General features: G+C 39.8%; 1 protein-coding gene across 1 annotated transcript in view; it reads right to left on the bottom strand.

Moving 5' to 3' along the window:
• LOC136856759 (uncharacterized) overlaps positions 1–13,677 on the bottom strand; it is a 674,434-nt gene that overhangs the window by 410,477 nt on the left and 250,280 nt on the right. Inside the window, exon 6 of the mRNA XM_068224954.1 lies at positions 12,464–12,589. Coding sequence (XP_068081055.1) covers positions 12,464–12,589 — 126 coding nt within the window. The remainder of the gene's footprint in view (positions 1–12,463; positions 12,590–13,677) is intronic.

Genomic DNA, 13,677 nt, shown 5'->3' with positions numbered 1-13,677 from the left:
TCCTTGGTCGTCGCCATAAGACCTACCTGTGTCTGTGCGACGTAAAGGAAAAGAAAGAAAAAATGTTTGGTACACGAAAACTTGAGATTCGTAACATTCATTCCGCTGATCCATCGGAGCACAGAGTAAGAGCTGCAATAGCTACAAATTATCCCAATGTTTTGAAGTTGGTACAGTTCTCTTGCCATGACTGTTGTAGTGTGTGAGTTGGCGGAGTACAACCCTATATGTGTGTAACGTATATCTCGATCCACATTGTGACTGACAATGCTTTGTGTAAATTGGATCTTATCTGCAAGTCACTAAACGGAAGTCAGATACTGTTACTAGGGGATATAAATGCAAAACACCAAGCATGGGGGAGCCCCATTTCAGATGAAAAGGGAAAGAAGTTTATGATTTTTTTTTTTTTTTTTTGTACACATCTTCATATACTAAATGACTGTACTACGCCAACCTATCGCCGTGGTAACTCCAAGAGCTTTATTTATATCACCACCTGCAGTGCTAGGCAGTGCTAGGCTCTTTCCATTTGTTTCTGATTGGATTAACAAAGACCCAACGACTGATCATGGGCTAATTAAAACCGAAATTAGTGATACAAGATGTCCTCCTGTTATTCCTGCAAACGATCATCATACACGTAAATTCAAAACTCAAAATGTGAAGTGGCTCCATTTTGAATTATCTACCAAACGAGTTCTCCAAAATTCAATTGAGAAATTGGAGGCTATCTCGACTGCACAAGAGTTAAACTTAACGCAAGACATCACACAACATATTGTAAATCTGTGCAACTCCCACCTTCCTAAACAGTCACACAACAACCCAAAGAACTACTGGTGGACACCTCAACTTACAGCACTCCGAAACCGCTTCTTAGCAGCTCAGAGAAGATACAAAAGATATACATGTGACACACTCAAGCTTGCAATGACGCCTCATATAAACGTATCAGAACTATATAGAAAGACAATTATGCAAACTAATTAAATAGCTGGAAACAGTTCTGCTCCTCGAATTCAACCAGAAATCCCCGGGGGGATAAATTTATAAAGTATGTCGAAAAACAGGTAACCTCAAAACTACTCTGCATACTATTGACACTGGCAATGGATTCACAACACCATTAGAAACTGCGAATACCCTAGTAGAGACATTTTTCCTAGAGTCGATGCTGATAATGAAAGGCAGGCTGCACTTCGAAAGGAAACCATGCTTGCATCAGAAACAGAAGATTAAAAGCCTTTTAGCATGAAAGAAGTAAATCATGTGATCTCGAAGTTAGATGATAAGAGCGCCCCAGGAATTGATGCCATGCCTGCAAATATTGTAAAACATATTCATAGTGCCTGTCCTGACTTTTTCCTGAAACTGTTCAATAAATGTTGAAAACTTTGTGCTTTTCCAGACTGTTGGAACGATAAAAGTGATCCCTAAACACGGAAAGCAAAGTAAATATACAGCCAATTGTCTACGCCCAATAAGCCTACTCCCTGTGTTAGGAAAAGTCTTAGAGAAACTTATAATTAATAGAGTGATGTTTAATTTCGCGATAAAGAACAGTTTACACGAAAACCACTTTGGGTTTATGCCACCAAAATTTACGGAAGATGCAGTACATAAGGTGACACGATGGGTGAAATCTATCTACGACTGCAAAGAATTCAGACTACTAGTATCATTAGGTATCTCCGGTGCGTTCAACTTTGCACGGTGGCCTAAAGTGTTGCATCAGCTGAAAGTGAAGGGTTGTCCAAAAAACATTTATAGGCTAATGCAAAATTACTTCACAAATAGAAAAGTGCACCTGACCATTTGTGGCACAACTGTGACAAGAAACGTAGATCGAGGATGCCCACAAGGCTCTGCTTGTAGCCGGGTCTCTGGAACACACTCTATGATATTCTTCAACAGAAGCTTCCCGATAATTGTTCGCTAACTGCTTATGCAGATGATGCATTACTACTAGTTAGGGGTAGAACAACAAATACATTAACATCTGCAGCAAATGAAGCACTCGACATACTTCTAAGGTGGGGACAGAACAACAAATTTAAATTCAACGCATCTAAGACTGCTGGTATGCTAGTCACCAAGAAAAGGAAATTTGAGACATCGGTGGTTAAATTAGATGGCCAAAAATTATATATTGTAGACAGCATGACATATCTAGGAATAATTTTTGACAGCAAACTTTTATTTAGATCGCACTTTCAACATTTGGAAACCAAAGCAGCCAAATTGTATAGGAGCCTGACAATGGTAGCACGACCCACCTGGGGACTAAACTCGGAAATTTTGAAGATTATATATCGTGGACCTGTTGAACCAACGGTGCTTTATTCTGTCACTGTTTTCGAACCTGTTCTGCATAAAAAATGGGCGCAACAGAAATTGTCTCAAATTCAAAGAGGTTTCGTGTTACGCATCACACGCGCTTACCGTACAATATCGACCGACGCTGCCCTCATTATTTCTGGTATAGAACCTCTGCATCTCACAGGACTCAGCATGTCAACTTCTGTCAACTATAAGAAGAACAGAATACATCCGTGGGATTTGGAAGGAGTGGAACTTCCTGCACATCATACTGCCGCCGGACATCCAGCAGATTATATGAGCTCTGTATTTGACCAACCATGTACCAGAGAACACAGCCATTCAATATACACAGATGGTTCTCGCATTTCCAGCAGCGGAACACAAGTGGGCTGCGTCTTCTTGGTATATGAGGGTGAAGACTAAGTTCATTCTGAGAAAATAAAACTAAAGGAATACTGTTCCGTGTTTCAAGCCGAGCTGCTTGCAATATTGAAAGCAGTCGAGTGGTGCATAAAAAAAATACGTGTGCGACTATACTCAGTGACTCACAAGCGGCGCTTAACTCCATAAAAGATAAATATAACTTACACAATTTGGCAGTACACGTAAGAGAGAATATATCAAAGTACAATAAACATATGTTTCGGTTGGGTGTGAGGTTATTCCGTCATAAACGGGAACGAAAGAGCTGACAACTGGCCAAAGAAGCTTGTAATTCTAAGTTGTCAGAGAGTTATACTAAATGCCCAATTTCTTTTGTCAAAAGAACCGTAAAGGATGAAATGCTCTCTCGTTGGAATGAACTGTGGTTAGCAAGTAAAAATGGCTCAGTAACCAAAGACTTGGTTTTTCCAAATGTATATAGTAGGCTGGGATGTAAATATATAGTGTGCAACTTTCATTTAACTCAAGTTCTATCAGGTCATGGTAAATTCAATGCTTACTTCGAGCGATTCAAAATTCCAACACAAAATGGCTCACTGTGCTTCTGCACTGAAGACATTCAAACTGTAGAACACATTCTGTTCAAATGTCCTGCTTTTGAGAGAGCACGTTTCGAACTTAAGATGCATTTGTTAACTTGCAGTTGCTATTTAAAAAAAAATACATTTCATATTTTATCGAAAACTCTGCACTTTTCAATTTTCAGAATGTATTGATTATGTATTTAAACATATATAATTTGATATTGTCTGTTTATTAGCTGTTTAACATATGTATTGTATATATTATGATCTGGTATTTTAAATATTAGTACTCTAGTATTAAGGATTGTATATATCATACTTTTATCTTTCCATTTCTGTTCATGTCTATTTTGCTGTTTATGTATTGAATTTTATCAGATAAATTGTATATTTTGTATAAACTACAACCCTAACATACCCTATGGTAAAATAGGGTTCACAGCACTTTGGAGATTAAATAATAATAATAATAATAAACGTTTAATGTTTACAAGCACGCGTCTTTCAATGCTGCTCTGCTCTTAATCGTGGCGAGATTGTTTATCACTGATGGAGAATGGCGAGAAAGGCGTAATTTCACGGACGCATTAAAGAAAGACCTTCCTTTCTTAAGGAAGACTTAAGACAAAGCATTGCGTACTTTACGAAAAGGTGTGTTTTCTATCGAGGATAGCGGTCGATCGGACATATCCCAAAACGTGTAAAAGAAGCAGCATAAACTGACACAGGCTGCTAGGAGTTAAAGCTATAAATTAACTTCCACGAGAACACAAGAGAAAGAGGATGAAGAAGGGAAGTCTTGCTGCTGAAGAAGGTTTGTTTACATTTCATACGGGTAAACATAACCACTCCTTCCGATCGATGGATTGCACATCAACTCCTGTGCGCAATGTATTTGAAAGGGCGTTTACATGTGGAAGAACCAAGTGTAAGACCATCATAGTTAATGTCTTGGCTCCTTCTGCGTTACGCAAAATAACCAGTGACTTGAATGCGAGATATGTATAAGTTACGGTTGATATTTCACATCACCCTTACCTTATATTAGTATCAGTACGTTTAAGGTAATCGAAATCTACTTTCAACCTGTTAGGTCGTGTTATACGTACATTTTTTTATCGCAAAGCTGTGTAATATCTTCTGTTATGAAGTCATTCTGAAAATATCGAGTTCCTAAGGGTATAGGTCACTGTGATAAAGGAGAAGTTCAGAGAATGTATACAGGGCGCCAGGAATTGTTCTCCGTAGCGCCTACGTGCTGCTGCGCGAGGTGGCATCAGCAGTTAAGTTGGCAGCACGGCTGCTGCTGCTTGTTTCAAAACAAAACAAACACCAAACGGTAAACTTTGTACTCATCACATCAATTCATAACAGATGCTGGAAGTGTTATCCTTGTGTTCGAAGACAGACTCCAACACGTCTACACATGTTTTCGAAGACTTTCACTGAAGTGTCTTGCGTAACAGACTGCACATAATAATTATATTTACTTTAAGTTCATCAATCCTTTTTCGTCTGTTAAAACCGTAGGCCTGCCTGTTCCCGGTACATCGTGAACAGAGCCGGTCACACGGAATTTACTAATCAAATCCCGAACGGTACCCCTGTTTAGACACTTCGAATTAGGAAACCGCGCCTGAAGTTTTAGTTTTACATTTTCCGTAGACCGATCGCCTTCGCGAAAAGCGTATTCCACCAAAAAAGCTCTCTTCAGTAGTAAACATTACCGCTCATACCCTGTTGCACTATTCCAATAGTCTATCTGAATGCTTGCTTAATGCAATACACACTGACGAATTCGACAGCCCACAGCTAACACGTGTGGCCTTCCCTGTGTTGCTGACCTCGGCCTCTCGGCGAGCGAGGGTGACATGACACCGTACTGCCACCTAAACTATAGTAGGGTCCACGAGAGTTGAAGTCTGACAGGTGAGCGGCGAAAGCTGTAACTACGAAGTACGCTGCGTTGTCATAGTTACCTCCATTTGCAGCCTACCACCCTTTCATACAGGCTGAGTGTTTAATAAAACATGTAGGCCTAGGCCTAATACAATTCGTTTACCTTAACCGGTTCCTAAGCTCGTGTTAATAATTCCAGCATTTAAGACAGAACACGACATTATCGATATTTATAAAAGATTTCATAATCACTAACAAAATCATCAGTTTCTGACAATAACCTCAACAAATGCACATGTTAATCACAGAATATAACAACACTACCCCCATTGATAGTTTTTTACTATTTAACTCCGATTGTTAACGGTACCTGTACAATTAAAAAATTATCTACGGTATAATAAACACAATAGGAAGACGATACTTCATCGAGAAAAGAAATCAGTCAGAATATGAATGACAAAAGTGACTGAGAGCAAGCCAACCCACGTGGTGATAGCGTCCTAAAATGTTGCAACTCTGTTATCGTTGCCATAGCAACAGGCCATTTTCGAGCAGCGTTAGTCAACTTTTTCTCGCCGGTGGCGCTAAACGTCAGACTTCAACCCTCGTGGGCCCTACTTTAATGATGCTCCCTTACGCAGCAGCAGGTAGGCACTGTGGAGAACACTTCCTGCCGCCCGTTAACTGGTTTATTGAATGATAAGAGTGGTCAAAGTATTACTTATTAAACGAGTTTTGTGTATGTGCGTGTGTATGTATGTATGTGTGTGTGTGTGTAATGTGTGTGTAATGTGTGTTTTAACCTGACTTTGGTCCCCGTTAACAGATTTTAATATACTGAAGGCGCTGTGAAACTAAAATGATTCAGAACCATTGGTTCAACTGAATGAGATCTGTTTCCCGACTCACGTTCTACTTTCACGCATAGGCTACTTGTATTACCGGTGCATGTGATATGCAAAATATGCAACATAATATACGTGCAAGAGAGAATCGTGGCAATTTTCTACAAATTTATCATCGGTACAACCAACTCTGTATAGTACTCCGCTACTGTCCAAGATTATAAAGCATCATAAAATATGGTATAGCAGAGATAACTTGGGAAAAACATTACAATTAGGTAACTATAAATAATCTTAAAAAAGGAAGAAAATGTATGGCTTTTCAAGTGGGTATATACACTTTCTGACCAAAAACAAACAAGGAGAATGTTGTAGGGAATACACATTTCACCAGTAAACCTTTTTCAGTTCCATTATGTTATGAAAGTTACATTTCATTTCAGTAGCGGCGATTGAGAATTAAAAGTGAGGGGGCAAAAAAGATACAAACAACAAAATAAACTCAAATCTTAAAATTTAAAAAGCTACAAAATTGTAAGTTGCCTGATGCTCTCTATAAGCGAATTTCCACTGAGAGGTAAAGGTTGGCAGTATACCCACTTAAGTGCGGTAATAATAGGTTCGAGATTTTGATTCAATACCGTACAATGAAACTTTCACCAAAGGAACAATATTACACGTGTATTGCAATTAAACTGACTTACGGCGTGATCATACAATTTAAAAAAAATTTAGTATTTGACTACACACTAACAAACTGACACTAAATAGACTGCTAGACTGACGAATGCGCATGGCAAGCGGGTGAATCACACCTGTGTCCATGACCCTGGCAAAAAACAATTACCCCTGCTGCCCTTTTTCACAGCACATGGTATACGCTGCTGTGAGAGTCTCCGCTACTTGCTGTGGCGCTATGCAGATCGGTTAGCCGCGACGAACGATATTTTGTGCGTCTTTCCGGTAATAATTTTGTTAATAATTAACTAAATTAAACGAAAGAGATGCCTCATAAGACAACAGGGCTTGTACAAATTCCTTCTTTAAAATAATTCCTAGTTTCAGCTGGCTAAAATGGAATAAAAGGGTAAGGTTTTCTCCAAAAAGTGGGAGGGCGACTGCCCCCCCCCCCCTCCTCCTGCCTAATCGCGCTAATGAGTGACAAGCAGCCTTTAGAGTAATTAATAGCGAACGTAATCATTTAAACAAGCAGAAGAACACCCTTTAATTGGCAAACACTAGACAAACCTTGTATTAACTGCCTAAGAAAACTCGTTATTTTGCTCCTACCTTTCGGCCATGCTTGTAGTCGGGGAATTAGATATTTTCAGCCAGTCAATCTATGTGTCCGGTGTCCACTATTTTTGTGTTGGGAACTCCCATTACTAAGGAAGTTACTTAGACTTGCACTGTACATGACAACATACGACGGTAAACGACAGAAGAACAGAGCCTTGATGTATGTTTGTGCGGTATCATCTTCTGTTTGTCCTTCTCGTACATATATTGTTATACCGTGAAGTTTCAAAACGGCCGTGTAACATTCAGCGCCATTTACAACGCGAGAGATCATGAAGTTACTGAATTCACAGAACTTGAATGCATTTCCTATTCTACTCAAACGCACGTGTAGTGCTCATCAGTGGGAATTCATGCTAGCGTCACAGCAGACTACAAAAGAACGTAACGAAAGCTACCATTGTCACTGGTTTTAGTGTACAGTTCATACTACTCTATGAGTTGAGAAATAAACATAACACAAAACACCGGAAGAGCTCGTTCTAGAAAAGCAAATGTTCAGAGCTGATCGTGGTGAGATGGCAGCAATACTATTATTTATGTTTTATTTTATACGCATTAGTCTCCGCGGAGCTCCAGCGCGACTGTAGTAGCGTGCATTCGGGAGAGCGTAGGTTCGAGTCCTGCCTCGCCTAACCTGAAAGTGATTTTCATGGTGTCCCATGTTCAACACCAGGCAAATACCGGATAGGTACCTTTGTAACAGGCCACGGCCGACTTCCTTTACAAATCCTTCCCATTCCCATCCGTGAAAATAAAACGCTAAACTGAGTGCAAACTATTACATGTCAAAACAAAACAATACAATACAACTTTAATCTCCCTTCCCCGTTGTGTGTTCGCCAGTCATACGATAACGTTGCACACCCAGGGTATGTTACGGTATATCACATTATGTTTACAGTACATGCCTGGTATCCGTTCTGTGGCTGGAATCAAGGCCAGGAAGCAGCTTGCGCCTCAATATGTCCTTGCCCGACTTCACGCCGTCTGATGCGGCATGCAAAACCGTGCATGCTGTTCTTAATTATGTCTCAAAAAGCAATTGTCCAATTTTGAAAATACTTGCATATTTGAACCTGTACGCAGTTGAACGTTTAGGCCAGCTGTATGAATTTGTGCCGTTCCATTTAAAAATATGGAGTTAGTATTAATATCTCCGTTATTAATCACCCCATGAGACTAAGTAGCACGTTATGTTACAGGACCCTGGGTACCATTTACGAATATGGAAACAGAATGCTGATATCTTTAATGGCTTAGAAGTTATTTCTGTGTAACATGTTAGGTTATTAACCCTGTATATCCTTCCATTGCTCCCTAAAATTTGTATGGTTGAAAATTAAGTTTGACATGTTTTCCTTGGCTGACTTTCACCAAATTCAATTTCCTAGTAAGCTCCTTCAATCTCTTCACTCCTACAATCATTCCTAACTATTTCTTTCTAATCTGGACCTCCTTAATTTCCTGTTATAAAGGGTCCTTACTATCCCTACCATTTTTGAAGGTACATACTGAACTATTCTCTTCATGGTCAAAGAATGTTGAATTTATAAAAATTATGGGAATTACATGAGACCACAAAGAAAGCGCCTTGGGTGGCATTTTATTGTGTGAGAGTATCTGAGATTGCGCGCGTTTCGTGAGAACGTAGCGTAAGAAGCGAGCTGAAGTTTCTAGATGCTCATTAAAATGTACTACCCTCTTCACTTGCAGCTTGTGACGCACGCAGCTCCGAGAGATATCGCGGGAATTTTACATTGGAGGGAAAGGAATTTATTTAATATCTTCGATTACAAGAGGAATACAGAAGATTGGACACCAGAACTGCAATCAGGATATTTTTCTGAAAATTTTGATATGCGGCATGGCTATATGTGTAATCACCATGAAAGTTTGAGTACTTAATATGCATATCGCGGGAGAAATTTTCCACACCGCGGGCGCGCGCTGGAAGCCCACCCACCCAGAGCTTGGTAGCGTGGATGCGAGACTGCTAATAAATCGTCGCTGCCGGGACAAAACCTCCTATGTGAAATATTTTAACTTAGAACTTTGGCCGGTAAGGTTCTGTCATCTAAGGTGCAATATTGTGTAAATATTGCCAAGGAATTCTCGCTCTTCATAATGTATGTGCTGCGGGTCAGTATATCTCCAAAAATATTATCACATAGGAGGTTTTGTCCCGGCAACGACGATATACGACTGCCGAGCGCGCTAGAATCATTTCACCGTGTGTATCGCTGTCACGTAGGTGTCTGTCGCGCCGCTGCTCAGAGCAGAGAAGACCACCTTCACCTACAAGCAACGCAGTCAGAGTTCATCTTATACTTGGGAAACGTAAGTAACACCTATTTATAACAGAGATCAGAACTTTATACAGCAAGTGTTGACCTGTTTTCTTATGAGAATATTCTGCTGCTGGTAATGCTGTTCGTGCATAGTCACATCGCACAATCTGAGGTTCATATTGTCCTAAACGAATGACGCATACTAGTGTAGGCTCAGAAGATTGAAATTAATGTAATTCGGTCAGTAGAGAGAGCAGTCAAGAGTAAAGTGCAATGCAGTTGAGAATTGTGTACCTGTATCACTACGATAACGCTCAGAATGTGACCTGATATTACGGGGTTAAAAGAAAGGTTAGAGTGGAGATATAGGCATCGAACGGAGGACACATTGTAATGTGATTTTCCTTACAGCTTCTCCTATATCACGAGTGGACTGGACACTGCTCATCCATCACTGTGAAGCGGTAATTGGGACCGAAGCTGTCTAGTATTCTTCACGGCATCGAGGTGCGAACCAGGACCATCGGTGACGTCCAATCATCACGACATTGAGGAGGCGATCATAAGTCACTTGAACGAGCTGCAGAGAACATCACAGCCGAACAGGATATCACCAGTCATCGAACCACGAGTGCTGTCACCAGCTTTTAACGTCAACATGATTGCTTAAATTCGCAATGTCCACAAGGGGGACTGTTCGGTTATATCAGACACAGGTCAGTTAATTCCATTGTCTAAGCATGTAGCAATACGATAATGGTTAGGTAAATTATAGATAGATTTGGCCTTCTGCCAATATGTAAATAGGTTAGGATATGAATGCCCGTGTAAATAGAATTTATGCCCCAGGACTCAAGCTTGGTTAGATTGTTAATATTTGCATGTGTTAGTCTTATTTGTTTCGTTAGTGTCATTATTGCAGATATTATATTCAAGGTAGGGAATTGAGCTCGTGTATTTCATTTCACCGGGACCTATACGGTCTTATATATGTGTAACCAAGACAAGCAGTTGCATGTGCAGTGTAGACTGTAATGTTAGTTGTCAAATAATGAAAGCCTAAGATCTTCTATATCTCTTAAATACACTCGTGTTGGCATATCAAGCTGAGCAAGCCATATCGTAAGAAGCCTGTAAGAATTGAAGAATAATGTTATTGTGTCCAGAGTATTGAGTTGTGGCCCTAAAGAGAATAAGAAATAATAGTTACGTAATAATTTGTGAATGTGTGTGCCAATAAGGCGGCCGGGGTACGTATAGGAATGTGCCGCTGAGTGCACCCATCATAAATGATGTACGGGCCTGTTGCATTTGAATTTACCTGCGATAGAGTGTTGAATTCGTAATATAAGGAATAAAATGGCCTGTGGTAATTAGATTATAATGAGGGCAATAAGTATGTCAGATTCATGGGCCGAGAAGAAGGGAGAGTCGCCCCACTTGTCTCTGTTTACGTGCTGTCAGCTGAGGGAGATATTTATGGCAGAAAGGAATGGCCGCTCAGTTTGTACAAAAAAAAAAAAACCGAGGTGTTGAGAGGCTGATTAGGGTTGTTTCCGACGTCAGGACGCGAAAGTCTGAAAGTAGAAACTGTGCGTTTGTCTGTTAAGAATACAGGAGAGCAGTGACATTTTTATATTATGGTCCGGAAAGCGAAAATTTATACACGATTGTCGATGTCATTCATAGAGGCATGAAGTTAAATTTATATCCTTCTCATGTGTGTGTTGTCATATAGTTGTAATATTTGGAAGAGTCTCACGATCGATTCCCAGACAATTGAGTGTATACTGGATGCTAGTTTAGAACTTGTAGGATAATTAGGAGCACTCAGGCATAGATTCGCGTTAGAAATAAATTAGGTTCTTGTAGATATGAGTTGCCTACGAGCAGATTTTTAAATTCATTTTATTTGACGTAACCGTTATGGTGGTTGTTGCAGTGATTGACGTTTACGTGATGCCAGACATCTCCACATCGTTTACATGGCAATCGAGATACCCATTTTGTCAAGAAACCAATTAAATTTCTTTATGACTATCATGTCAATTATATACATTTCTTTGATGTTTGTTAATTATCAGAATTTTTAGATTATTGTAATAAACCAGTTTGTTAAAATCGGAAATGCAGCTCAACCGTTGTTTATTTTAGCTAGTATTAGTTCACACCTTGCACTTTTTTATTCTTCTTCACTTATTTTATTTATTACGGTAACCCCTGAAGAATGCCGTTACGCCGGAGCTGATGAAGAGGATAGTCATGCAAGGTAACCTATGTGCCATGATAATTCACTTGGCAGTGAATGTTTTGTTCAACAGGGCACAATACATCTTTTCACACTCTTCAACAATTACTTTAAAACCATCCCATAGACTTTACATTTTATATTTATACATTTATACAATGACATTTCTAACATTTCCCCCATGCTTCTCTTATCAACCATGATATTGCGTATTATTCCTACTTTTATGAAATTCCATTCTTTCACACTTATTTTTAACTCAGACAAAAAGCAGCTTCATGATCACTTATACCATCTATCACTTCATTTTCTCCATTTGGTTTTATCAGCACCACGTCTAGAATATTTTTCCCTCTAGTTGCGACCATCACATTCTGTCGTTCGCATTCCCTTCTCAGTTAACATTTGGTAAGTTCAGATCACCCGCATGTCCGTGTCACTATCAACGTTCTGGCCTGGTTGTCAAAAGAGGTTCTGGATCTTACTCCTTTCGTAGTGTAAGAGATCATAGGGAATGAAGATGACCGACCATTTCATGCAGGGCATTTGCTGCTGTGGGAGGTCGGTAGAATATTGAATTCTTACCTGTCGTTTGAGTTTATCCTCGTGTTCGTCCCCAGTAACAAACACCTGTCGCATGAAGGGTTCGGAATTGCGAGCCACATCGCCGATGCCACGGTTGTCGGTAGGGACAGTTCGCCATGTCAGCACCTGGACAGCAAGAGGGAAAAAGTAAGCATATAACGCACAAAAATGAACAAAGACAAGATAAATATAATCATATCTATGAAGTCGAATGTTTGTGAAAAAGTTAATTTGCCTTCGTATGAAGTTCCATATTTAATACAATTTTTAACCTCAAATGTGCATTTAATGCTTGCAATATGAGAAAAACACAACACTTAGCAATAATTCAGAAATACGTAATAAAGGAATATGTACTCTAATGTAAATAGTGAAAATTATTGATCGCCAGATGACCAAATTATTTAACATTCGTTTTAAGAGGCCCACTTCATAACAGTAAAAAGCAGATCATCCATCCAGTGTGATATAGTCACTCCTTTCTACGCATGGTTTTGCAAATATTCTGGCGAACATTTTATTTAACCGAGATCGTCTACTCTCACGAGCACCATGGCGCAAGTGAGTCGTCGTTAGCCGTTAGCTCTCAGACAGTGGATATGCAGTAATGTCTAAATACATACAGAGCTACGAATATCTAACAATATCCAGGATTGTTCGGGCATAGTTTAATATTTCCAACATAAACCCCCCTCAAAAGTTATTATCGTACCATCAAGGTATTCACTCGCTAGCGAGTACAATGATCGTTTTCAGAGTTCATCAATGTTTGCGATTCTGGGTTCTTAGAGATAGCTGAAGACATCAATACATTCTTGAACCACAAGCTCTGCCTCAATATTGGTACACAAACTACTAAGTTCCTTATTGTGGTAGACCCTGGCGTTCGTTAATACTTTGATTTCTTAGATCCATTTTAAGATATATTTTATCGAACTCGTGCCTTAGTCACGCCGTTCAAACTGTTGTGGACTCTCGTGACAGTATGTCGCCACATAGGCCGAGAGACGCTATATCCTCTCAGCTGCCGACGTCACTTCAAAACTTTTTCATACAACGCTTTAAATGTCATTTTATCGTTTTTCTGTCGGCCCTGCGGTCTACGGGTAGTGAGAATGCCTCCTACCAGGAGGACCCGGTTCGATTCCCGGTCAGGACAGGGATTTTTACCTGGATATGAGGGTTGGCTCGTGGTCCACTCAGCCAAGGTGACA

The sequence above is a fragment of the Anabrus simplex genome, chromosome 1 (genome assembly GCF_040414725.1).
Source record: "Anabrus simplex isolate iqAnaSimp1 chromosome 1, ASM4041472v1, whole genome shotgun sequence".
In the NCBI taxonomy this organism is placed as follows: domain Eukaryota; kingdom Metazoa; phylum Arthropoda; class Insecta; order Orthoptera; family Tettigoniidae; genus Anabrus; species Anabrus simplex.
This window is presented reverse-complemented; position numbering and strand designations above follow the sequence as displayed.